The following is a 26,370-nucleotide window of genomic DNA, read 5'->3' as shown; positions in this document are numbered from 1 at the left end:
GTTTGCAAATTGCAACAGAAGGAATGTTGTGTACTGCATTACATGCCCCTGCGGCTTGCGTGCCATTGCACAAACTCTTTACAACAAGGGGTGGTGAGGGACAGAGTCTCTGAATTAAGCAGAATACTCTCACCCAGTCAAAAGATCAGGGCTAGATCCAACACCGTTTTTTAGCTCATTGCACCATCCTAGTTTCAGAACCTGGCTGTATGCAAATTAGTCTGTTCCTGTCCCAGTGCATGATGGGAACAGGGCAAACCAAACTACAAAAGCCAATTCTTACACTGGGAAGGAAACAAGCTTCCGGAGACCGGTTTCTGGCATTACAGCCGTCTTCAGCCCGGCTTGCTTGAATCCTGATGGTGCAATGAGCAAGGGACTCATGTCTGAGTATACCCTTCCACGCTTAGGGTGGACATAAATATTTACAACAAGGGGTGGTGAGGGACAGAGTCTCTGAATTAAGCAGAATACTCTCACCCAGTCAAAAGATCAGGGCTAGATCCAACACCGTTTTTTAGCTCATTGCACCATCCCAGTTTCAGAACCTGGCTGTATGCAAATTAGTCTGTTCCTGTCCCAGTGCATGATGGGAACAGGGCAAACCAAACTACAAAAGCCAATTCTTACACTGGGAAGGAAACAAGCTTCCGGAGACCGGTTTCTGGCATTACAGCCGTCTTCGGCCCGGCTTGCTTGAATCCTGATGGTGCAATGAGCAAGGGACTCATGTCTGAGTATACCCTTCCACGCTTAGGGTGGACAAAAATATTTACAACAAGGGGTGGTGAGGGACAGAGTCTCTGAATTAAGCAGAATACTCTCACCCAGTCAAAAGATCAGGGCTAGATCCAACACCGTTTTTTAGCTCAAGGGTATACTCAGATGTGAGTCCCTTGCTCATTGCACCATCAGGATTCAAGCAAGCCGGGCCGAAGACGGCTGAAATGCCAGAAACCGGTCCCCGGAAGCTTGTTTCCTTCCCAGTGTAAGAATTGGCTTTTGTAGTCTGGTCTGCCCTGTTCCCATGATGCACTGGGCCAGGGACAGACTAATTTGCATACAGCCAGGTTCTGAAACTGGGATGGTGCAATGAGCTAAAAAACGGTGTTGGATCTAGCCCTGATCTCTTGACTGGGTGAGAGTATTCTGCTTAATTCAGAGACTCTGTCCATCACCACCCCTTGTTGTAAATATTTCACAAACTCAGCAACCCATAAAAGCAAGAATGGGGCAACACCGCAGTTGCATTAAGCATTCAGTAGTGAATGCACCTCTTGTTAGCCATTTTTCCGAAAAGAACCACACAGCAGATGACATAAAAAGGCAAGTCACAGACAAAGCCTCTATTCCAGAAAGAGGAGGAGACATCAGACGTATTCTACAACTAGAATGCCGTTGGATAGAAGGAACTAACTCCATAGCCCAAAGGTTGAACTCCGCAGAAGATTGGCGCAGTTTCATTACCACACTCAGTAATTGACAACACAATGATGTACATGTTCACCCATCATGTAATTTAAGACCCATGAATATGTCTAGGAATGTATGTATTTACGAGGTATTACCCAGAAATTATCGGGTGTCAACTGTCCTTTAACTGTTACCACTGCATGTGATTACATTTTCATACTTGCTAGTTATTGCAATTCTGCTATGCAAAAGATGACTATATTTCGTAAGTTACAGTGTTTGAATTAAATATCAATTTAAATGTGTCAACATTAACACTAATTGCATAATACATATGTTTATGGACACATTCACAATGTTTGCTTATCAAAGACATCCACATCCTGGTATGCCAAATATGCTATTTTTATAATATATGCTGTCTCTAAAACCAACACCATTAGCTTGGGTACAAATGTCCATCCCGGTCATCTGTAAACATCAATAGCTGTATTCAGGTGCTTGCTATGGTTAAATATTGATACATTCTTCTATCGCTGTTATGTTAGGTTATAGGTGTATTTGTTAAGTGCACAGCTACTCCAAGGAGCGGCCTCCTTTGTAAGGACGGTAAAACTTAGGCACAATTGTCAGCTGCTGGGAGGAGGATCGCAGCGTTCTGAGTGGTTTGTAGGGCTGAATTTTGTTCCCAATATACGGGGCCCCAATGTTATTAAGAGCCTTAAAAGTTAGGACCAGGGATTTTAAAAAGACTCTTTGTCTCACTGGAAGCCAGTGCAAGGATCTAAGGTGGGGAGACATGTGTGACCTGGTCCAACCATTACCACCGACCTAGCCGCCGCATTTTGATCCACCTGCAGGCGGTTCAGTCATTAGTCCGGAAGGCCCCGGTACAAAACATTTATATAGTCCAATCTTGATATAATCAGGGCCTGGACCACAGTTTTCCTATGCGGAATAGAAAGCAAAGGGAGGCAATTCCTCATAATTTTTAAAAGGCTAAAGCAGGTGCCAGCAACTGATTGAACCTGGGACTTCATCGTCATGTCAGAGTCCAACTAAACTCCTAAATTTTTTGCAGTAGAGATTGGTCTTTCAGGAGGAGATTTTTAGGCCACCATTGACCGCCACTCATCTCCTGGGGTATGTCCGAAAAAGATCATTTCTGACTTGTCGGAGTTGCAGAGCAACTGATTTTGCCTTTTTTTTTTTAAATCCTTGCTCCATCCTGTTTTTGTTGCTTCCTTGTTGTCGTTGCTTGCCTGTTGTTGCTTGCACAGCACGCCTCCAGCAGTTTGTTTGCCTCCGCCGTCTCCAGTCACCGATGCTTGTTACATTTTAGTTGCAGCTAGCACAATATTTGATCTATGGAGTCTGAGGAAACTAGGTAAACAAAAACATCTTGGTTGGAGTGAAATGCAAAAGGGTCAGCTATAAGTGTTTCGTGTATTATTTTCTTTCTCTCTGCAGGTAGAAAGCATGTGACCACCTACACATACAGGCGATAGACCACAAACAAGGCAGTACAGAAAAAGCAGCTTTACTCCTACATGTCACTGTAGCCCGGAGTCATATCGCAGACCAGTGGTAGCTGGTGAAATTTGAAAATAGCAGGATGGAAAAAAATCAAGGTGAAATGCAGTGAGTAAGGAAAAAAACATATAACCCCAAAAAGAAGGTTTGACTGGGAGATTTCTGCCACAAAAAGTACTATTGTGAGACCATGTATCTACACCCAGTCAGTACATGAAATAAGTAAGCACTACATACACAATTTAGCTAATCGATAACAACAGTTCTACAAAGAGCTGCATTAATTTCATTAGAACATTAAACCAGTTGCACCTTCAATGGGGGTGGGGGCTGTTTAATTGAATTACTTTAGAACAACTGCATTATATCAATCTAGTCACTAAAAGTGTGACTGGCATCATTTAGTGTCAAAAATGTTCACTGGTGTGTTTTCCTAAGACGCCTGAAGCATTTACTGGAAGTTTCTGATGGCCATGAAGGCTGCGTCACAACAAAAAGAGGGCAGTCTGCTATCTGTTAAACATTGAAGAGGGACTGCTGCAAGACAAATGTTTCTCACCGCCCGCGTGGCATGGGGTCTGACTGCCTCATGCCAAAGCCCTGAATTTCATCAGCCTTAGTGGGGTCACTGCTGCAGCACCTCTCTCTTGACAATCAAGAAAGTAAAGAAATTAGAGAAGGACAGTGGAAAAGATAGCCGCATCAGCAACAATGACTAAAAGATCGAGACACGCCAACCCAACGCGGCCTGGAATCCGGGTCGGGCCCACAGAGCATTTATTCAACATTCATAGGGACATAACTATCGACCTTCCTCTTTTCTTTTTCCGTATATGATATGTACCATGCATTGATGCCTGCCTTACCGGCAGCTGGGAGTTCCTTCCTGTTGCGTTAACTTTGTCCAGCCACCCAGCTTCCACCCGATGGGAAGTGCCGAGCCCCTAGTGATTTCCCCTCAGGGATGATTCTTCTGTTGTGTCTTACAGTTGGCCACAGGTGGACGTATTTTGGTTGTGTGGGGTCCATCCAGGTTGGGTGGCTGTAGAGAGTGTTTGTTGGGGAACTCTGGGACTAGTTATTTGGCACTTCTATATCCAGACCAGCCACAACACGACACTCCGAGGAACCCTCGTCTACAGACCCCCAGCTCGGACAACCTTTGCCACCACCATCACCGACTTCATCGCACCCCACACCATCGCCTCACTGAACTACATACTCATGGGAATCCTGAACTTCCACCTTGACAACCCCAGTGACCTCAACTCCACCATCCATCGTGACCTCGCCAATATCGGACTTAAGCAACTCGTCACAACACCTGCCCACAGAGCAGGACACACACTCGACCCCATCTTCCCTGCAGGAAACAGCTTTCACTTCAGCCACACAAAGCAAAATCATGGACCGACCACCACTGAGTGCACTTTGCCGTCGACACAATCCAGCCCCACACCCACCAAGAAGTAATTGGAGCAAGGTTACCGACGAGCAATCATCTCCGCCCTCACCCGAGACAACCACACAGGTGCATTTGACGCTAAAGTAAGAACCAGAGGACTCCACACCACACCTGGATCTCCAACGGTGCAGATGAACTTGCCCGCTACGCAACCACGACAAACAGCGACCCAAGAAAGCCGCCTGGTTCACCACCGCCCTCCAAGAAGCCAGACGCACCTGCAGATGCCTGGAAAACAACTGGAGAAACACCAAGACAACCGAAAACTACAACACCTACAAGGCAGCCATGACTGACTACCACAACCAAATCAGATCCACCAAGAGGAACTTTATCCACAAAAAATCCTCACCAACTCCACCAACTACAAAGAACTCTTCAGTGTCATCCAGAAATTCACCAACCCCCACAGCGAAGCCACAGACATCACCCCATCCCAAGTCCTCTGCCATAAGCTTGGAACCTACTTCAAACTCAAGATCAAAAACCTCTACGACAACTTCATCGACTACCCACCAGACGCCACAGCCAGACCCCTCCCACCCCCCGAGACAACAGCCAGCCCACAATCACCAACTGGACACCGGTCACGGCCGAAGACACTGCCTCGAACAAGAAAGGCATCCACTCGGGGAGGCCCCACGGACCCCTGCCCTCCTCACATCTACCACAGAGCAGCGGCCACCATCAACACTACCTTCAACACATGCACCTTCCCTGATGACTGGAAGCGCGCAGACGTCAGGCCCCTGCTACAGCAGCCCTCAACTGACCGCACCAACCTCAAGAACTACCGGCCCATCTAGCTCCTCCCCTTCGCAGTCAAAGTTGCAGAGAAAACATTCAAGAAGGAACTGACCAATTCATCGAAGAGAACGCCATCCTCGACCTGTTCCAATCTGGATTCCGAAGCAACCACCGCACCAAGACCACCCTACTCGCTGCCACAGACGACATCCGTACCCTCCTGGACCAAGGCCACTCCGCAGCCCTTATCCTACTCAACCTATCAGCGGCCTTCGACACCGTCTCCCACCGCACTCTAATCGCCAGACTACTCGACGCCGGCATTCAAGGAACAGCCCTGGACTGGATCTGATCATTCCTCACCTGAAGAAGAAGCCAAAGGATCAGACTACCACCCTACCTCTCTGATCCCACGAAAATCACCTGCGGAGTCCCACAGGGGTCATCACTGAGCCCGACCATCTTCAACAGCTACATGGCCCCCCTCACAGCCATTGTCCGACAACAGGGCCTCAACATTGTATCCTACGCAGACGACACCCAGCTCATTCTCTGCCTCACCAAAGACCCCACCGCCGCCAAACAGAAAGGAATGCAGGACGTCACAGTTTGGATGGCCAACAGCTGCCTAACACTCAATGCTGAGAAGACAGAAGTCCTTATCCTTTGAACCACCCCTTCAGCATGGGATAACACCTGGTGGCCGGCCGCCCTCGGAAGCCCACCTACCCCATCAGACCACGCCAAAATCCTCGGCATCACGCTCAACTCATCGCTCACCATGAACCGACAGGTCAACGCTGTCACCCTCAGCTGCTTCAACACACTCCGCATCCTGCGCAAGACCTTCAAATGGATCCCGCCTGAGTCAAGGCAGACAGTCACCCACACACTCGTCACCAGCAGACTGGACTATGAATGCACTCTACGCCGGCATCACATCAACAAGTGCCTACTCCCCAAACTGCTGACAATACAGAACACTGCTGCTAGACTCGTCCTTGCCTCCCCCAGCACGAACACATCAGCTAACACCTACAAAGACTCCACTGGCTCCCCATGGAGAAAAGAATAACCTTCAAGATCCTCACTCACGCCTACAAATGCCTACACAACACCGGACCTAAATATCTCAATGACAGAATCAACTTCCACGTACCCAAAAGAAACCTCCGATCTTCCAACCTCTCATTGGCCGAAGCCCCGCTCATCCACAGAGCCAGAGCAGGTGGAAGATCCTTCTCTCACTTTGCAGCCAAGACCTGAAACGAGCTACCGGCAGACATCAAAGGCGCCCCCTCCCTGAACACCTGCAGGAAGACCCTCCAGACCTGGCTCTTCAGCCAGACAGATCTGTCCCCCCCCCCCCCACCGCCCTCAGCGCCTTGAGACCCTCATGGGTGAGTAGCATGCTTACAATTCCCCTGATTGATTGATTGGTTAATATGTTGTTTTGCTATCCCCTCCTTGCCGCCCTACCCCCGCTGGCCACCTCCTATCGTAAGGCTTTGGCGATGAGCTTCTCATTGAGAGAGAGACAGCTGCTGCTTGCATGAGTGTACAGGAGGAGAAAATGATCTGACTAAAAGTAATACTCTGGAATTTCTGATGCTTGGATGACAGACGGAAAGCGAGGCTGGTAGCCGCTTACTTTCACCCCCATGAAGCGGGCGTCTGCTTTTTGCAGGAACTACACTTGACAGGGAACACTTGCGTGCGCCTGCACGCAGTTTGACTTGGGGAGAAAGATGTTCCATGCTATTCTAATTATGCAAGGCGGTGGCCATTCTCATCAGAAAAGGACTGTTGTGGCGCACGCGCAAATCCTTATGCAACCCACAGGGACGATACGTGATGCTAGAGTCGAAACGCAAACATGGAGGAGGGTACATATGTATCATCAGCAGGTTCCTCTTGGTCTAGAATCAACTTCTGGCTGACATCAAGAGACGTACTCGCCTGGGTTTCGACAGTCACCCATCTAGCTAGAACCCTTTCTAACCACTCACCTGTACTTGTTGAACTGACTCTGCCGGACTACCAAGCAAAGCGTTTCGCTGGTGACTCCCGTGAGGTGCACTACTGGATCAGGTTTACTGAGATGCAATGAGATCAGCTATAGTTAATTTGCATTAAACGAGGGTACAGGTGATTCCCCCACTATGCTTGAGGAGGCATTTAAGTCTGAGATTCACTGCGGTGAGACCTTTAGTGCCTAGAAGAGGAGACACAGGGTCTGGTAAGCAAATTCTTTGCCACCAACAAGTCCGGAACCCTAGGGGATATTAGGGGTAAGATTGGGGAGTTTAAAGAAGCGGCTATACAGAAGACACACTACCTTGGAATGGAGGCATGTGCTAGAAGATATGGAGAGTGGGACAGAACGAGCAAGACACTAGCTGGCTTATTAAAGAAACCATGGGCTTGCGACTACATCAGCGAATTTCGCACTTCAGACAACGAGACAGGGATTGGTCAGACCACCATCTAGTCTGAAATTATATCCTTTTACTCCTCACTTTATGAGGCGATGCAAAATGTTACCCACCCGTATTTGGTCGACTTTTTTTACTCTATCTAGCTGCTGTGGCTCTAGAATGGCCACCGCAGCTATCTGGATGAGCCGTTCTCTGAGGAAGAGGTGATCAGGGTCATCCACGCCTTACCAGGAGATAGGGCCCCCAGACTGAATGGCCTGACAGCAACTTTTTAAAAGAATCTGCACCACTGCTTGTGTCCCATCTCATAAACATGTATGAGGAATCGCTGGAGCGGGGCGAACTCCTCCTGTCGCTTTGTATAGCGCTTATCATTACAATTCTAATATCAGTTAAAAATCCTACGCAGTGTGATTCCTTTAGGTGCCTGCCCATGATCAATTTGGACAATAAAATCCTCGCCAAACTCATTACTGCAAGACTATTTCCACTGTTGCTCCTCGTGATGCACCCTGACCAGTGCGTCTTTGTTACCGGAAGAGCTGCATCTCACAATATATGCACCTGTGTTGCAACATTTCAAGAAATTGACCCCTCACTCCAAGCGGCTGTGATATATCGGGATGCCACTTAGGCAATTGATTCCTTAGAATGGCCATATTTATTCGCACTCCTTTCCAGATTGGGCATTAGCTCCAAATTCATCAAATTGGTCGCTCTCCTATAATCTTACCCTATGATGAGGCTTTGGATTAACAGGACGATACCCACCACCTTTCCATGCATTTCAGGGCACGAGGTAAGGATGCCTGTTGTCTCGCCTTCTTTTTGCCATAGCCATGTAACCCCTGGCAGCCAGAGTAAGTCAGCATCATGCATACCGAGGCAAGGCATTTGCTCCTTGGGTAATACTGGTTTCTTTGCATGTGGATGACGTGACCCTGTACGTCAAACACCTGGCCAAAAACGTAGATCTCACTGATCAGGGAGATCGCAAGATTCGGAGACCTCATGGGCATAAACATTAACTGGGGGAAAATTGGTTACATTGTCGCAGACGGCAGTCACAGAGCGGTTTCAATCCAGTATCCACTCTGCTGGGTGGAGGGCCCAGTGAAATTCCTAGGATTTTGGCTACGCCGTAATATTGAGGAACTTTGGCAATATAATTACGGGCGACTCATGGAAAGTCAAATGGGATGAGGGGCTGGTCTGCTGCTGTCCCTAGCAGGAGGACAGGTCATAGCAAAAATGGTTGTTATCTCCAAGTTCCTCTATGTTTTTGAACCTCCCGCTCCCCCTTAGCACTAGTTTCAGACGTAGACTGCGATCGAACTTGATATCCCTTGTCTGGGCCGGAAAACATCCCAGGATTTCTTTGGAAACCCTGAACCAACCCTTGTAGGGTACCCTTGTACCCTTGTACTACTTGATTTTGCTGTGCAACATTGCAGCAAAAAACAATGAACCAAGGTAGTGAATCTCAGATTTGGCCACTTAGGGCCACCGTAGCATAGCTGTCAAGTTTTCAGATTGCTTATGTGTGACATTTCTATGATTTCAGTGCACATATGAGTGACCGAGTCTGGTGGCTCAGTGGACTAATGCGCCCACTGCAGGGGCCTGTGTTCGACCTCATGGTCATAGTTTTTTTTTTTTTGCAGAGTTTTATATAGCGCGAACTAGACCCGAACCGAATCAGGTATTAGAGCGCTTTACATATTTTCCAGTTACATTACACGAGGACACACTTTCATTTTAGGCACGGGGAGATTAAGTGATTTGCCCAGAATCACAGGAGGTTTTGGTGTCGTTACCGAGACTCGAACCCAGATCCCCAGGTCCGAGGTCGTGCACCCTAGCCGTTAGGCCAACTCCTCTCCCCTGATCAAATCCTGTTCAAATCCCCGTGGGTCCACTCAGCCTTTAATCCATCTGAGGTCGATAAAATGAGTACCATGGAGTTGGGTAACAATAAACATCTGTTATTCAGTGCCAAAAAACCTCTGGGTGAACGTGCGCTTTACAAATACACATGTCATGTGATGACACTCAACTGCCCAATATGTAACACTTAGAGTGACACTTTCTCATGAGTAAAACCAAGTAATGAAGTTCATGGAAACAGACAAAGATCAAAAATGAAACCCTTTGAAGGAATACAAAAGCTCTAAAACTAGATGTAAACTGGTGCAAGAACATAGAAATAGAAGGTTGATGCTTGCATTACAAAACTAAATCTCTGCAGCCTTTTACTGTGTACAATACAATTTTACAACTAAGCGCATCTTCATCGTGCCTTCAGTTGTAGGCTGCCACCTTTTACCTCTATAATACAGACGCCACTAGAACCCACTGGGACAACCAAGGCTCAATTCAGTTTCTCTCCGCTACACACAAAATCTCTGCAGTGATTGCATTAACCAAGTGACGTTTGAGATCGGTAACATAAAAGGACGCATTTCTCATTCATTTCTTTAACGTGGGGTTTATCATCTTTCATTTAGTTGTGCGCTTATTGTGTATGTAGTTTCTCAATGATGAAAGGTCACCAAAGAAGTTATGGAATATATTTTCCTTGTTTCTGTTTTGTTGTGACACCTAGACTGCATTGGATGCTCCAGCTGTCAGCGCTAAAGCACATTTATGCCTAATGACTGCTGCAGTTTGATATTCACTAGCTAGTCAAGGCTGGCTTTAGTGCAGGGCATCTGAGCAGCATATTCCATGGGAGTCTCACAGCCTGGCTCAGGGTTTTACTTGCATGGAGCTGGAAATTGCAAACATCATTCAAGGCAATGAACACATCAATACCATTCATTCGTTCTGTGAAATAAGCTGAAGTCTCTACCTGCTCAGAGCCCTCTCCCCCTCGGCCTGGGACGGTGAAGATGACAATCCGAGGCCAGGGATGACGTCCGGGGTCAGAGGGTGAAGGTCACCGCACAGACCGAGGATCCTTCCGCCCCTGCAGCTGCTGGAGCCGAGGAAGAGGCCGGAAGTGACGGCTTTTACTGCCGATGGTGTCTCTGCCCTCGCTCACCCGGAAGAGGAAATGACGTTTCTGCAGAGCTAAGAGTAATTGAAAGAGATAACGGACTAGGCAGTATCACAGACTGCAGGGACTGCATTCACTGCTGGTGCTGTCTCTGCCCTCGACGACCGGAAGAGGAAATCACGGGCCCCAGGGCTGAGAGTAACTGAAAGAGAGAACGGACTCAGCAGTAGCTCAGGCTGCAGTGACCCTGAGCAGCCTCGAGGCGGAAACCAGCTGAAGGAGGGGAGACCGCCCCCCCACCCCCCAGGGGAGAAGAGACCGACCCCCCCCCCTCGACTCCCTCCCCCAGGGGAGAAGAGACAGAACCACCCCTCAAGGGGAGAGAAGAGTCCGAACTCCCCTAGGAGAGAGGATGAGGGGGGAGAGGAGGAGAGAGAATGAGGGAGAGGATGAGAGGGGGGAGAGGATGAGAGGGGGAGGGGGGAGAGGATGAGAAGGGGAGGGGGGAGAGGATGAGAAGGGGAGGGAAGAGAGGATGAGAGGGGGAGAGGATGAGAAGGGGAGGGGGAGAGGATGAGAGGGGGAAGGGGAGGATGAGAAGGGGTGGGGAGAGGATGAGAAGGGGAGGGGGAGGATGAGAAGAAGTGGGAGGGAGAGGATGAGAAGTGGAGGGGGAGAGGATGAAGGAGGGGCGGAGAGGATGAGAGGGGGGAGAGGATGAGAGGGGGGAGAGATTACACCCCCACTCACCCCTGTGTATGTCAGGAGCGGGAGATGTGTGTCTGGTCTGTCCTGAGCCCCCAACACCCACCGCTGTGTATGTATGGGGGAGGGAGATGTGTGTCTGTCCTAAGCCCCCCAACACTCACCCCTGTGTATGTATGGGGGAGGGAGCTGTGTGTCTGTCCTGAGTCCCCAACACTCACCCGTGTTTATGTCAGGGGAGGGAGATATGTGTCTGTCCTAAGCCCCCAACACTCACCCCTGTGTATGTCAGGGGGAAGGAGATGTGTGTCTGTCCTGAGCCCCCAACACTCACCCCTGTGTATGTCAGGTGGAAGGAGATGTGTGTCTGTCCTGAGCCCCCAACATTCACCCCTGTGTATCTCAGGGGGAGGGAGATGTGTGTCTGTCCTAAGCCCCCAACACTCACCCCTGTGTATGTCAAGGGAAGGAGATGCGTGTCTGACCTGAGCCCCCTAAAACTCACCCCTGTGTATGTCAAGGGAAGGAGATGTGTCTCTGTCCCAAGCCCCCAATACTCACCCCTGTGTATGTCAGGGGGAAGGAGATGTGTGACTGTAATGAGCCCCCCAACACTCACCCCTGTGTATGTCAGGGAAAAGGAGAATTGTGTCTGTCCTAAGCCCCCCACACTCACCCCTGTGTATGTCGGGGAAAGGAGATGTGTGTCTGTCCTGAGCCCCACAACACTCACCCCTGTGTATGTCAGGGGGAAGGAGACGTGTGTCTGTCCTGAGCCCCCCAACACTCACCCCTGTGTTTGTCAGGGGAAAGGAGATGTCACTTTCTTCTCATCACCAATTGCTCTTGCCCTAGCATCAAACATAATAACCTTTATTGCCACCTTCACTAGTATTAAAACCTTAGGCGGATGTACAAGTCCTGGCGAGACCGAGCACTGTTTAAAGGAATTTTTAGGGCAAGGACAAGGGTTCAGGCTGCATGCCGAACATTCTTGTCTACTAGGCGCACACTACAGAAAACAGGCACCACCTACTTACTACTTTATCAACCACATTGGGAAATCGCTCATGGTTGGGGCACCCCAGTGGAAGGACACGCTGCCTCCCCCATTAACTCAAATGCTGGTCATGTCAGTGAAAAAGAAGACTAATTGTTGGACTCTGCTGCTGCCTGGTGGTTGGGGGGGGGGGGGTAGCACAATCCAGGTAACTCCTACTTCCAGACTGATGCTCGCTGTGGGTGCGGATTGTGCCAGCAGCAAAGCCGCGGCCCCCTTGGTGAAGGCACGCATTATTGTTTTCTGGACAGGGCGAACATGGCTAATCAGCTTATGGCTAAGGAGCTTATGGCTAATCAGCTTCTCCTCAACCTTTCCTTCTTCTCTCTCCTTGGCCACCCAGCAGTACACTGGCTGGGGAGTATGCTGGAATCTCTTGGCGCCTCCCTGGGATGATTCCCTACATTTTACGAGATTATGCTTGTGTATTTCTGGGAGGTGGGTGGGCTTCTGGAACTCTGTTTTTTCATTTTCGGATCACATTGCTTTTCACTACGGCCGGTTAATTTTCCTCTTCACTGCAGCATTTAGCCAAGGAACTGCATGCCCTTCATGAATGTCGATGACCACCATTAGATGTCTTACCTGCAATATTGAGGGGCTCAATGACTGGCGAAAAACATGGCTGATCCTTGCATACTTGAATCGCTGTTGCATCGATGTATGGCTGTTGCAGGCACTCCACCAGACGGAATCAGGTCGAGGCAGATTGTGCGTTGGATGGCTTGCGGAGACCCTAATCTCCATCTTCTCTAATTATGCACGGGGAGTCGCTATACGCCTCCAAAAAGAAGGGGTACCGTGGCATACGGCTTAGGGGATATGTGAAACACAAGGCAGCTTTGTCATTTCAGCAGGACACTTACACGGCCTTCCCATAATCCTAACTTCAATCTATGGTCAGAATAGATCATGTGGATAGATCCAGCACCACATGCCACCCGCACTCAGGGGATGCTACTCAATTACATATACTCTTGACAGACTATGTACTCACAGATATTTGGCGACTCATACACCCCACAAGCACCGAAGGCACATGCGTTACCGCAACTCAGACTACATTGTCCAGATAGACTACTGGTTGATTTACCAAGGATATCGGTAATTGCACTTCTAATGTTTTACACTTACCCACTGTCGGACCATGCCCCTGTATTGTTGGAGATTACCCCTCCAGACATTACTGAGAGGGCTTTCTCCAGAGGCACCCCCAATGCCCTTCGGGACTCGAGAATAAAAACTAAGTTTAATGCAGTCATTATCGTTTTTTTCTTTTTTTTTTTTAAATCCATGCACGTTCAGTAGATTCTCCTTACACACTGTGGCAGGCGTTTAAGGTGGTCATCCATGGGATGTGGCGTACTAAGCAGGCTGTAGTACCCAGGGCACGACGTAAGACCCTCACACAGTAGAGACTGTTATTCAACCGCTAGAGGTCTGATTCGTTGAAACCAATGATGTGACTACATCTGCATTGTTCAAAAACAAATTATTGGAATAGGAAGAGGCTGCGACCAGGGAGATGCATTATCTTGGCCAGGTGGCTGTGACCTGGCATTTAGGAAGAGGGATATGGCGGGCAAGACACTTGCCAGGCTACTTCACAAGCCTTGAGCTTGTGGATATTACAGAGATATTGAATGACCAGCATTCAGTCCATGCTCGCACTGCCACTTTCCGAAGAGTAATGTCTGGGTTCTTTATTGACCTGCACTCCACCTCATTGTCGTCTGACTTTACCACCCAGACCTGATACTTTGATACTATTTAACTGCTCTGGTTGGATGACACCAACGTTTGTGGATGCACATTTCACAACTGAGGACATTGGGCAGGTGATTCGAAGCATACCTGGGGACAAAGTACCGGGCCTGGATGGCTTCACAATAGTCTTTTATAAAGAAGATGTCCAAATGCTCGCCCACCATCTTCTGTCTATGTATGAGGAATCCCTTAAGCGGGATGTACTACCTCCCTCACTTCGAGAGGTGCTCATTGTCAGTGTTCTGAAACCTCACAAGCTCCCGAAGCTCTGTGACTCCTACAGATCTGTATCCATGATCAATGTGGATAATAAGATCCTGGCCAAACTAATTGCATTCTGCCTTCTCCCTCTCTTTCGGCATATTGTTCACCAAGATCAATCCGGCTTCATCCCTAACGGATCAACAACTCACAACCTCTGCTCTTCTCTATACCATTGATCCCCAGGTCGACATGTTGGCGGTTTTGTTCGTGCCACCAATGCATTTGACACTTTAGAGCGGCCTTATCTCTTTCATTCTCTTTACTTGCATAGGCCTTAGTGATAAGTTCTTACGCCTGATTAAACTACTGTGTACGCAGCCTACCGCCTGCCTGTGGGTAAATGGGTGTGGTCACTTCTCCCTTTGTGTTGTCTAGGGGAACCAGATAAGGATGCCTTATTTATATCAGGATGGACCCCCTTTCTACCAGGTTGCGGCGGCACCATTCTCACTGCGGGCTTGCATTCTCCTCTCGGAGAATTCTAGTATCCATGTATGCAGACGACATCACGCTGTACATCTGCAACCTGGAAATTAAACTTGGTCCTGTCATTCAGGAAGGTATCCATTTTAGTGGATGTGCCGGAATATCCAGCAACTTTTCCAAGCCTCTGATATTCCCACATACCCTGAACATGCAATTCTTTGTCACTGAATACCTCCTACAATGGGCCAGGCACCGGTTTGCTACCTGGGAGTTCGGCTTAGAGGAGATCTGAGTGAACTTTGGGGTACAAATTATGACAGGCTCATGACGTGGCTGGAGAACTGTGTGCAGGCGTGGAAGCGATTGCGTCTGTCCCTGGCAGGGAGAGTTGTAGTTGCCACAATTCTGGTACTCCCTAAATTCTTGTACTTCTTCATTAATCTTCAACCACCATTCACCGCCACCTTGCGTCGCCACCTCCGTTCCAACATTATCATGTTGGTGTGGACAGGCAGACAACCCCGGCTTGCATGGGAAGTCCTTACTCTTCCCTTTGAGCAAGGTGGCTTGTGCGCCATAGACATAGATCTATACATTTATTGTGCACTGTTGAAGTTTGCTCATTACTGGCTGCACTACACCCAATCCCATCCGCATACAGCCCGCAAGCACGATTGCATGCGCCCTGCCCTCTAAACGCGGCATTAAATCTACCCCCCAATCAGCCTCAAACTGAAGTGGATACTGCAGCATTTACTATATGGGCTGGGATAGGCTGAGACAGCATGAGAAACTGGAATGTATGGTCTGACCGTGCCACTTGCTGGGCACCCATCACTTTACATGCTGGATGACCCAGAGGCTGTTGACATTTGCTCCAGCTCCACAGGTTAGTACATCTCTACTCGGAAGGCCACCTCCTCTCACAACAACATATTCATGGCGACCTGTCCCACAGGCCCCTTAATGTGCTTACTTACCATCAGTTTTCTGCTGCTGCTTGCGCCATGCACAGCACTTTTCCTGTAGCACCACCAACAGTTCAAGCTTTAGAGATGATGCTCGCTAGCACCTCTCCTCATAAGCTTGTAAATTCGCTTATATACCGCAGTGCAGGAGAAGGCTCTGATTTGTGTCCCTGCTGCCCAATCCGCTTGGGCTGCAGACTTGGAAGCCCTCATCAGCAAGAGGCAGTGGCGCTACAGCTGCACCCAGTGCACTGGCCTCTCCCCGAACTATGGACTCAGGTTAATACATTTTAAATATTTGCATAGAGTATACCGTACACCCGTCCAAATGCGTAGGATAGGCTAGGTGGAAGAGGCATGCTGTCTGCACTGTGGTGCACCTACCGTCACCTTACTGCATTTGGCTTGGGAATGTCCTGAGGTTGCGGTCTTCTGGCGTGGGGTCTTTGATACAATTAAGATGATCAATGAGTATGCACCCACGTGGACGCTGATGATGCTCTGCTCAGTTATGTTAAGGACATTCCATCATTTTTTCTACTCTTGGATAAATGCAGGGTTGCTATTAACTGGTGTAAGCGTACCACACCCAGGCTAACCCACCAGCTGCGGGATGCGGCCTGTCGTTCAGAAGAGCTGAAGTATTACTGGAAATGAACGCCTTTAAAATCGAGACCGAGAGACATCTGTGCTCCTTTGGTGACTTTCCTGGCGACAAGCATGGGGGCGTTGGGGGTGTCCTCACCAGAGAGACAGACAGGCCCGTGCAGATGTTCCTTTGCCTACCTCACCCACACTTCAAGAGGTCAATGACACTGAGCGGTGAGTTGCCACGAGCTCTGACCCTGGATCACTTGGATACAGGATTATATTTAAGGCAGGTCTGATGAGTGGGTCCATTTGCGTGAACGACTCCATGTTGCAGAGACATATACAGTGTTATCAGGATATAACTGAGAAGTTTGCCTGGTAAATGATGTCTACTAAATAAAGTGGGACCCTTGCACCAGTCAAAACATCCCTTATGGTGATTAAGAGGTCAAAGAAAACCTTTAGAAAGCTATCCTAGTGGTAGCTGTAGAGAGCAGCCTTCAGACTTAGTCTTAAAGGAATGCAAGCCGCTTATTTTACCAGAATGCAATCTTATTGTATTGGTTAAATAAAAGGAGAACCACGCAGAGTTATAACTATATATTTACTATTATAACACCTTAAATACCTCACAGTATCTGCTACACGCAGATAAACACAAAGCACACAATACTGTAGCACGGGTCTGATGGCTCAATGGGCTAATGCAACCATTGCAGGGGCCTGTGTTCGACCTCATGGTCACAGGTTCCTGGCGGGTCCACTTAGCCTTTCATCCATCTGAGGTCGATAACATGAGTACCATTGAGTTGGGTAACAATGAACATCTGTTATTCAGCGCCTAGAAACCTCTGGGTGAACGTGTGTTTTACAAATACACATGTTATGTTATGTTTTGTTATAAACACAAAGCACATAATACTGTAGCACAGAAACAATTGAAAGTAGCACAAATACACAGTGGAACCCAGGGGGAGTCCAAACCATTTACTAAAATAGTGGTAAAAGAACCACTACTCAGGTCAAGACAGAGTCTAGAGAGTATATAATCACTGGGACCCCAAGGAACCACCCAAGGTGAGTAAGTAGGGACCCCACAGAGGATGAGTGCAGTGTGAGAGTACAACTGCGGACTACGTGCAATTCAATAGGAGAGTCGCATTGAAATTTGTAGGTTAAAGGACCCTTCCCGGTAGATTACGAGGAAACCCTTTGGAACATAGAAGGTTGGAGAGCTACTCCACCCGTGGCTACCGAAGTACCAGAGTTACCTATCCCAGGGAAGCCGGGTGCATAGGTCTGAAGTGGCGTCGGAAAACGTTGTCGTTCTCAATGGGAGTCTTCAAAGAAATGCCACTGGTGGAAAGAAGAAAAGTGTCCGGTGGAATCCGCTGGTGGATTCTTGATGGAAGGAACCTGAAAGCAGAGGGGACAGAGTCTGGGTCACTCAGTAGTGACCAGGGGCTCAGTAGACGAATGCCCACCAATGTCGGGTGCTTCAGGTGTGAAGAAGGGGACCTTGACTAAACAGGTGCAGGGACCAGGAGACCTCGAGGGCTACCAGGAGCCGGGTATGAGCTGTCCCACGAAGGATGTTGAGTGCTAAGGGGTCAGTGTCCGACGGGAGCACCAACAAACCTTGGCTGCGGCAACCCACGAGGAAGGTCAAGAAAGGTTACGGTCTGGCCCAGCAAGGACCAGGGGACTCACCACAGCAAGGGGAGCTAGGGCATGCCTGGAGCAACCAGGGGAGCCCAAGAAAATCAGGACTGTCCTTCAAATGGACCCATAGGTTGAAGACATAGGGGTCGTGAGGGGGACCTCTAGCAGTTTCACCAAGCCACAGCTTGAGGGGCACAGAGTGCAAGGAGGCAAAAGTCCTTGGTACAAAATAGCCGCAGAGTTTGGGGCTATCGACAGCCCAATGCACAAAGTTGGGGAACACCAACAAGCATATGCAACTGCAAAAGTACGCGGTGCACAGGGGCTCGGAGGTATGCGGTCCTCACGAGGGATACTGGCCTCAAACTTGGTAAGAGGGCAGATTAACCTCACGGAACGTAGGAACCCACCTCCTGTGTTTCAGGAGCCTGTATAGTCCGCTGAAGCTCATGATCAGCAGACTGGTCAGTTGCATTATGGTGCCTGCAAACGCAGGGGAGTGAGTTCTTCACCCCAAGTGAGATACTTCAGAGGTGCTTGATGCCTCACAGGTCCTGCACGGAGCCTGTATGGAACACAGGCAAAGACAATGCTTTGGACGGAGAGGGAGACGAAGTCGGGCCCATTCAAAATCCAACGAAGTCCAGAGTGTCCAGACGGTCGAAGGTTAGTGGTTTCTTGTTTCAGAATCTTGTCCACGTCGAATCTAGGGCCATAGAGCCAGGTAAGCCCTTTTGTACCCACGGAAGAGTGTTGGACAGATTCCGGGGACCATCCCAGGGGAGGGACTGGACAGTGGGGAGGATACACCCATGTCCTTCATACAGTTCCGCACCAGAGCAGGAGCGAATGGCTCCCAGAACTGGTTTGAGCTGGACTATGCACAGGGACACCAAATGTGCACCTCGTGCAGACTTTCAGGCACTTTGGTAGTGCACCCACCCAACCCTAGTACACTAAATCTTGTCTGGAAGGTGGTCACACCTCCCTGTGACAGGATGCCAATTGTTCTGCCATCCTCTGCTCGAGCTTAGCTCAGCAGCAGAAGGGCAGACATGTGTCTCCGGTTGGCAGCAACCATGTTATGCTGTCTGGCTTGAGAAGGCTAGTACTGGGAAGACCAGGGACCCCAAAAAGCTTGCTTCAGAAGGGGGGAATCATACCTCTGTGTGGAGGTATGATTCCAAGGTGCTTGATACCAAACACAAAAAGGTTTGTTGCCTCCGTTTTCGAGATAGCATTTACCGCAGGGTTATAATAACATTGAAGTGACCAGGAATAGAATCTGGGAAAGTCAGACAAAAAGTAAAAAGTGGTATGATGGTAAGGTGGGAGGTTTTGTAATGCAATAGGAAGTGTGTGGGAGCGAAAGCAAGGCCGCAGCAGCTGACAATGGAACACAAGTAAACCTTTTGTATGAGCAGGTCTCCCGAGGCACTGAACAACAGAGCGACAAAATGTGACTACGTGTCGCACCTGGGCGGGGCCAAGCTCTGGTGCATGGATGAGGTCTGTGTGGCTGACGATGGTGATGCTGCCATCCAAACTGGCGAACGTGGGTCGTCCACGGGGGCTTAGCGCGGACAATAGTTTGTGATGCATGCAGTGACTTGGAGTTAACATCATATATTATAAATTTTTTCTATTTTTATTAAATGGAATGCACATTTTGCGCCATTTCTGCATCGAATATTGAGTGTATTTTGTTAAGGCTAACGGAAGACTCCATATCTGCAGTGACATAATTTTAGTCATAGGCATTCATTTAACCACACAGTGCATTTTGGGAACTGGTGTCCCAGTTCACAACTGGATGGAATATGATCTGGCTATTGTCACGCAGTGCGGGCTGTCAGTGTAACGCAGTGCATTCTGGAAGCTGTAGTCCGTGGCTCACACCAAGTGCCAGTTGTATTGCAGTTCAAGGTGACCGTATTTTCAGAATAAAAAACCTGTAAACTAAAGGGATAACTGGGTAAGCACATGTGATCCCGAGAGGTGGTGAGTAGCTTTCCGTCTTCTGGGGGATGGAGGGTTGGGGGAATGTGGATTATCCGAAGGCCTTTAGCTGTGAAATGCCTTCTCGATTGGGCACATACCATCCAGTGTTAGAATAAAATCCACTAGGTTTATTCATTTGTTTTGGCAGAAGCAGCACAAACTTTTTTTGACCAGAAATCCCCCAAAAAGGTAGGGTTTGGTATATCATGTTGGATATGATGGAATAGAGAAGTGGGAGAAAAGTGAGGTTTTCAGCAAAGAAGCTGTTTTGTGATGAAGAGGGGATGGTACACGCCAGAAGGAAAACGCAAATAGTACAGTCCAAGGTGTAGTGACCGGACGGGCCTGTTTACACTTTTGGTGCTGTCTGTATTCTTCTTGTGCTCCCAACACGTCAGATGGATTTTCAGGGAACTTCTTTACCCAATGAAAGGGCAGACTCTGAAATCCGGGCGCACGGAAGAGGGATGTGCGTTTGCAGTAAAATCCAGCAGGTTATTGCAGTAAACTAATTTACTAAGTACTATTGAACTAGTGACTCGGTGGTGCTGGACGGCAGATCTTGGGGGTATTGTGCCAAGATTTAACTAACATAAAAAAGTGGCCCGCCATTTTTTTTCTATTTGGTTCCCATCATGACGTGACAAACCCCTCCCCCCCCCCCCAAACATCCGAGGGCACTGCATCCTCGTTACTCTCCTTCCCGCATCTCACTATGTTCTGCCACGGGTACCTCGGTGCCACAGCCGCAGCACAACACCGGATGGGAAACTAAACATTATGCCCAGCACCAATTCATCACGGCGGCACATCATCCACTTGGAAACGTTACGCTGCAAGCCGAAAGCGCTTCATCCGCACCCCCCACATCAATGCACCACCGCAATTGCAGGCACGTGGGGGCACTGCTCTGCTAGATCAACGGCCAACCCTCCCATAGGTCGACTTTAAAAAATAAAAATAAAAACATCATTTACAATGTCAATAACTCAAACTAATGTCATTGCGAGACCTATTGCATTGCAAATGCTAATTGCTTAACCCATTTACCGTGGCAGCAATTCTGCCACGGTGCGGGCATTCCATTGAGTGGGCAGGCCGTGCCGGCCAACGGACGTGTGCAGCACTACCGAGGTTGTGCTCGCGACAGCCGTTGGCCGACGGGCGCAACGAACGGGTTAAGAGATTAAGGTATTGAATTACTAATAGACCAGTTGCGAATAGCGATTGCAGTTTGTGCTTTGTATATTCAGTTTGTGCATCGTCTCTTTGAATGTATCCTTTGCAGTAATTGGTCGCAGAGCGACCTGTCTAATGTATATTATTTAGGCAGGTTAGGATTTGTGACCTCCTGTGATTGGATATAAACACAGGGATGGTGATGTACAAACAGGAGACCACCATGCCTGTGTTTGCATTCCCGAACTAGAAACTTTTATTTCTTTTAAACAGCAGCCAGTTTTAATTAAATAAATCAGAACTAATTTACAAAAAAAGGAATGTTTTCCTGTTTAGTTAAACCTCGGGGCATAGCCCCTATTGGTTCATTTGACCACAGCCTGTTCATATCACCCTGAGTCTCATCCGCCTGACACTATTCCGAAAGGGGAAGCAGTCCTTTCCAAATCTGTTGCTGCCCTCTTTGAAACTCACACCAGAGTTGCAAATACTATGATCTTACAAATTGCGGGGTTTACATTTGAAAATAGCTTTGTACATCTGTCCCTAAGTCTAAAAGAGAAGGTTTAAGGTCTGGCTCCTTTCCTCAAAGTTAATATAAAATATTGTTATCATCCACCCACTAGGGTAGTTACCTGGTTAGATTCCTTTGTAGATGTTCTCCTTTCTTTGTCACTGTCCCATACCAACTTCGTAGGGCTTGGGGACTCTTACTAAACGGGCAGAATCACTGTGAAGTCAACTGGATTCTAAATGTATTAATGGGATGGCTTCCTTAGAGCTCAGTCACTGTTCTGAGGTCTACACATGAAAAAGGCCATTACCCGGACCAAATTTATGTTGAATTGAGACAGTGAACTGTGGGGAAACTGTACCCCAAGGGTGATCTGATCAATATTTGGTCAGGTTTACTATCAAGTTGAAGAATTGTGTCTCACCACACTGGTGGACCAAATGTGACTATGCTGATAAGTCCCTGGGGTACGTTATCCATTCCTGACTTTGTCCACTGATACGATAGACAGGGCTCCTACATAGGATTTCACTGCTGAGGATTATAAAAGCTATGTCCACTTGGATGTCCAAATAAAAACTGCACCATTCTTTAGTAGAGCTCAGAAAATATTCTGTGAAATCAGCATAGTTTTTTACGAACTTCACATAGAATTCATATCACCCCATAAAAGACCTTAGTTGTTCCTTATTGGTGGGATGGGGAGCATTGACAACACCTTCAACAATGCTGGGCTTCGGTTTGACACCCTCATCTTAAAAAATTGGGACCTAAATATTCGATTTCGGTCACAGCAAAGATGCATTTGTCCTCTGAGCGTTACACCATTCGTTTGTAAAGTAAGAAGAACTTGTTCAATGATCTCATTGTGTTTCTCTTGTGTGTCGTATGCACCAATATCTCATCCTGTAGAATCAGAACATTGGGTACATCTTTGAACATGTTAGTCGTCACCTTCTGAAATACAGAGGGCGCCAAGCCCAATCCAAACAGACTTCTTGTGTCTGTCAATTGAGATAATAGTAATCCTGGCTCCAGAGTCAATGAGCAGTGGAATACCACACCCTTCAATTTCTACAGGTACCAGGTGATCACCAACCTTCTTGTCGGTCTGGACGTTATTAATTTCGACACACTCTACAGACAGAAGCAGCTCTTCAACCTTTTTTCAACAATATCCTGTTCATAGCATGCGCAACAGTCTTAAACACTCCTGATAGGTGCGCGTCTGCCACCCCTGAACACCTTGCCAAAATGCCCTAACTTCTTACACTTCCAGCGTTCTTGTGATGCCGACAGACAATTTTTAAAACTAGAAACATGAGTAGAAGAGCCACATCTAAAACAGTGCAATTTAGAGAAATTGTGTCCAGAAATATACCTTTGCCTCCTCTAGCCCTAGTTTCACCCCTTTAGCACTAGAGCCACGGGTGTTGCACATGTTAGAGGTTTTGTTGGCAGAATTGACACTAGCTACTCCAGCAATAGGCACAGCAACCTCTAAGTGCTTGGCATCAAGCTGTGAACTTTTGATACTTTTTGCTTTATCAATAGCTTTGTCCAAAGATGGATTTTTGCATGACAACAATTTCTATATACAATCTGGTCTCTAATAAGTCGAGAAGTGAAATGATCAAAATCACAATAACCGAGCTAACATTTTGAGAGCAGTAGCATAGGAACCAATCGATTCATTGGGTCCTTGAACACGCGTAAATAACTTGTTTCTGTGAACTACTAAATGGACTTTTCCTTCAAAGTACGTACTCAATTGTTTCACGGCCAATTGAAATTCATCAAGGTCTTGGCTGTCATGGCCTGTGTACTCATGCAAGTGGTCAAATACATTCTAACCTTCTACACCTAAGTAATAATACAAAAGACTGTGTTTTCTGTCTGCTTTACATTTAAGACCGTCACATGCTCCTAGATAAGCACTAAAGGATCTATACCATAAACACCATTTCAAGAGTGGTTCACCTGGTTCATGTCGAAAACGACTCGGGGTGTAACTGTTATAATTGTAAAAAACGGGGAATTACGTTTTTCCATTAAGGGAAACCTGGAAGAGAAAAAGGAGGTTAAAGCAAAATAAAAAAAATAAAAAAATGAGGAAACAAAAAAATGAACATAAAGAAGCCTGTCATGAGAAACGTGTTAGGACACAATGAAATCATAATGCATTCAACAATGTTCAATCCAGAGAAAAGACAAAGAAAGAAAAAAAAAAGTTCTGTGTGGATGTAGTACTGTGGCTGCCCACACGGGGCGCTGAACAGAGCACAAACAAGAAACCAAAAGCTCATGAAGTCACCGACTTGGTAAAAAAAATATTTGGATGGGAAAAAGCAGCGTCCCACACATAGTAATCCCTGGGCCCTTGTATTTCAGGTGGACGGTGCCTGAGTTTCGTAGGGCGGAGAAATCATTTTGCAGAGGTTCCTAGTCGAAACAGGAGTTCATCCCATGCTTGTCGCCTTATCGTTAAGTACACTTTGAGACGCTGAAGTTCTCCAAGAGGCAAGAGTTTATTGAGCGTGTTGTGTACAGGTCCAGAGGGCCCAAGGGATCAGCATGAACTGTCCAACAGTTCTAACAAACATTCCACGAACCACATGACTAATGAAAGCTCCCAGCAGAGAATGACCATTAAACATGCCAACCACTAACATAAGGTACAATGAGAAAATAACATATACACCACAGTTCAATTAGCAGTGAATGGAATATATAGAAAAAGTGCCTAGTTGGGCATATAGGAATATTACTGAAAATTGATACTTGTAGAGCGCACTACTCACCCGCAAGGGTCTCAAGGCGCTTGTACGAATACCGCTGTGGAACCCATCCTGGCTTTCCCTGTGAGGTGTCCACTCCTGGGCCCCCCCAAGGTGGAGGCCAGGCATCCTTAGCGTTGTGGGGGCCGTTGTGGAGATTAAGCAAGCTATTGCCCAGAGTTTCAGAGTGAGACTCCATGATTGGAATAGGCACCGAGGCGAGAATTATCAGGTCCGTGGAATTTTGAGCCCAAGACCCGCCGAGGCGGGGAATTGAACCTCGGTCCGGGCTAGACCTCTGCATCAGGGTCTGCCGCTCTAACCATTGAGCCACACTTCTCCAATTTGGGCATGGTGATCATCTTAAATAATGAAAAGACTTGTAGAACTGCCTGTGATTCTGTTGCGATCTTAGACTCTGTGATGTTAATTTAATAATGTCAGGGGCTGCCTATTGACCACACATTGGGGATACCAGTGGCCTGCCTGGATGCTCATCCTCGCCATATCAGTGCAGAGTATAATATTTGCATAGAAAGTGTATTTCTCGGTCTGTGTGGGTTATTGCACCTCCGGATGTCACCAAGCTACAGATGTGTTCTCGTTTGGTCTAGTGCCCTGGCAGCCAGTGGCATAGTGTATTTTGCATCTGAGGTTCTATTGATCTGGAGGTCTAGACCCAGGTTGAAATTTCCAACTCATAGTTACTGGCATCTGCTCTTGTCTAGGTCCTGGAAAAATGTAGGCGAATCGATATTTGTTTCGTAGTCATTGATAATATTAACAGGCCTTATCTCTAACAAACCGTGTACTACTAGGAAGCGACCCTCAGGATCCTTAAGGAACACTTCCTGTAATAGCTACATAAAAAAGCAAAGGAGCGGTGTGTACTCCAATGGGACGCAAATCTTGTTTACATGTTTAGGGTTAAGAATGTTTCCTGTAAACGTACAATGTGCACATTATGCCTATCAAGGTACGCCAGCACAAACCTGGCTTTACAGGCATTACTGGGCAAGTTACTTAACTTCAGTAACACCTTATATAGTGGACACTCTAGCCACAGATTTTTTACCTTAGAATAGTCCCCAGACGTCAGAATGGATCTGTAAACTTTTCAAGCCGTACCTCTGTGTGCTGGTAGGTGACATTGAGTGGCTCTGAGTCTGCGTCATCTGCTCTGAATGCAGCCTGTGGTGCCTATATAGGACCCACCCCAGCACGCTGACATCTGTTACTTGTTGCAACCTTTCCACACCAGGAGCGCAAGCGACAAAGGTTTCTGATGTACACTAAGGACCACATAAGGGTTTCCCTATATGGAGAAATCGGTTCATTGAGGGGAGGATCAGTAAGTAATCTGCTGCTAGATAAACTCTCTCCATGATAAGGCGTTACTGATGGAGTCATTTGATACAGACATCTAGCTGCAGATTCCTTACCTTAGAATAGATGCCCAATCAATACCTCCTGGAGGTGGGTCTGCCCACAGGTTTAGACCAGGAAGTCCAAGAGGACAGAACAGGCAAAGTGCCCATCACAACAGACGCGACTACCCAGGCAGTAATGTTTGGTAAATGGGTGCAGAGATGCCCACGTTGCAGCCTGGCAGATGTCCAGGACAGGCACTCCACAAGCTGAGCTAACGCAGTGTTCACAGACTTGGCTCTGGTGGAATGAGCCCTAAGGGGGTTACTTCTTGGGCAGTGCATAGCAGATTTTAATGCAGATCACAATCTATTGTGATATGGTTAATTTCTGCACTGCCTATTTTCCTACCCGACAAACCCAGTGTAGAGTTGATCATTCACCTGGAATTCTTTGGTACAATCAATATAGAATGACAATGCTTCCTTTGGGGC

The 26,370-nt window shown here is 47.7% G+C and overlaps 1 protein-coding gene across 1 annotated transcript in view; it reads right to left on the bottom strand.

Annotated features, from left to right (window-relative positions):
* Positions 1-26,370, bottom strand: part of LOC144773688 (uncharacterized) — a 187,295-nt gene that overhangs the window by 25,601 nt on the left and 135,324 nt on the right. Inside the window, exon 5 of the mRNA XM_078658838.1 lies at positions 23,774-23,793. Coding sequence (XP_078514964.1) covers positions 23,774-23,793 — 20 coding nt within the window. The remainder of the gene's footprint in view (positions 1-23,773; positions 23,794-26,370) is intronic.

Source organism: Lissotriton helveticus, chromosome 8, assembly GCF_964261635.1.
Source record: "Lissotriton helveticus chromosome 8, aLisHel1.1, whole genome shotgun sequence".
NCBI classification, from domain to species: domain Eukaryota; kingdom Metazoa; phylum Chordata; class Amphibia; order Caudata; family Salamandridae; genus Lissotriton; species Lissotriton helveticus.
This window is presented reverse-complemented; position numbering and strand designations above follow the sequence as displayed.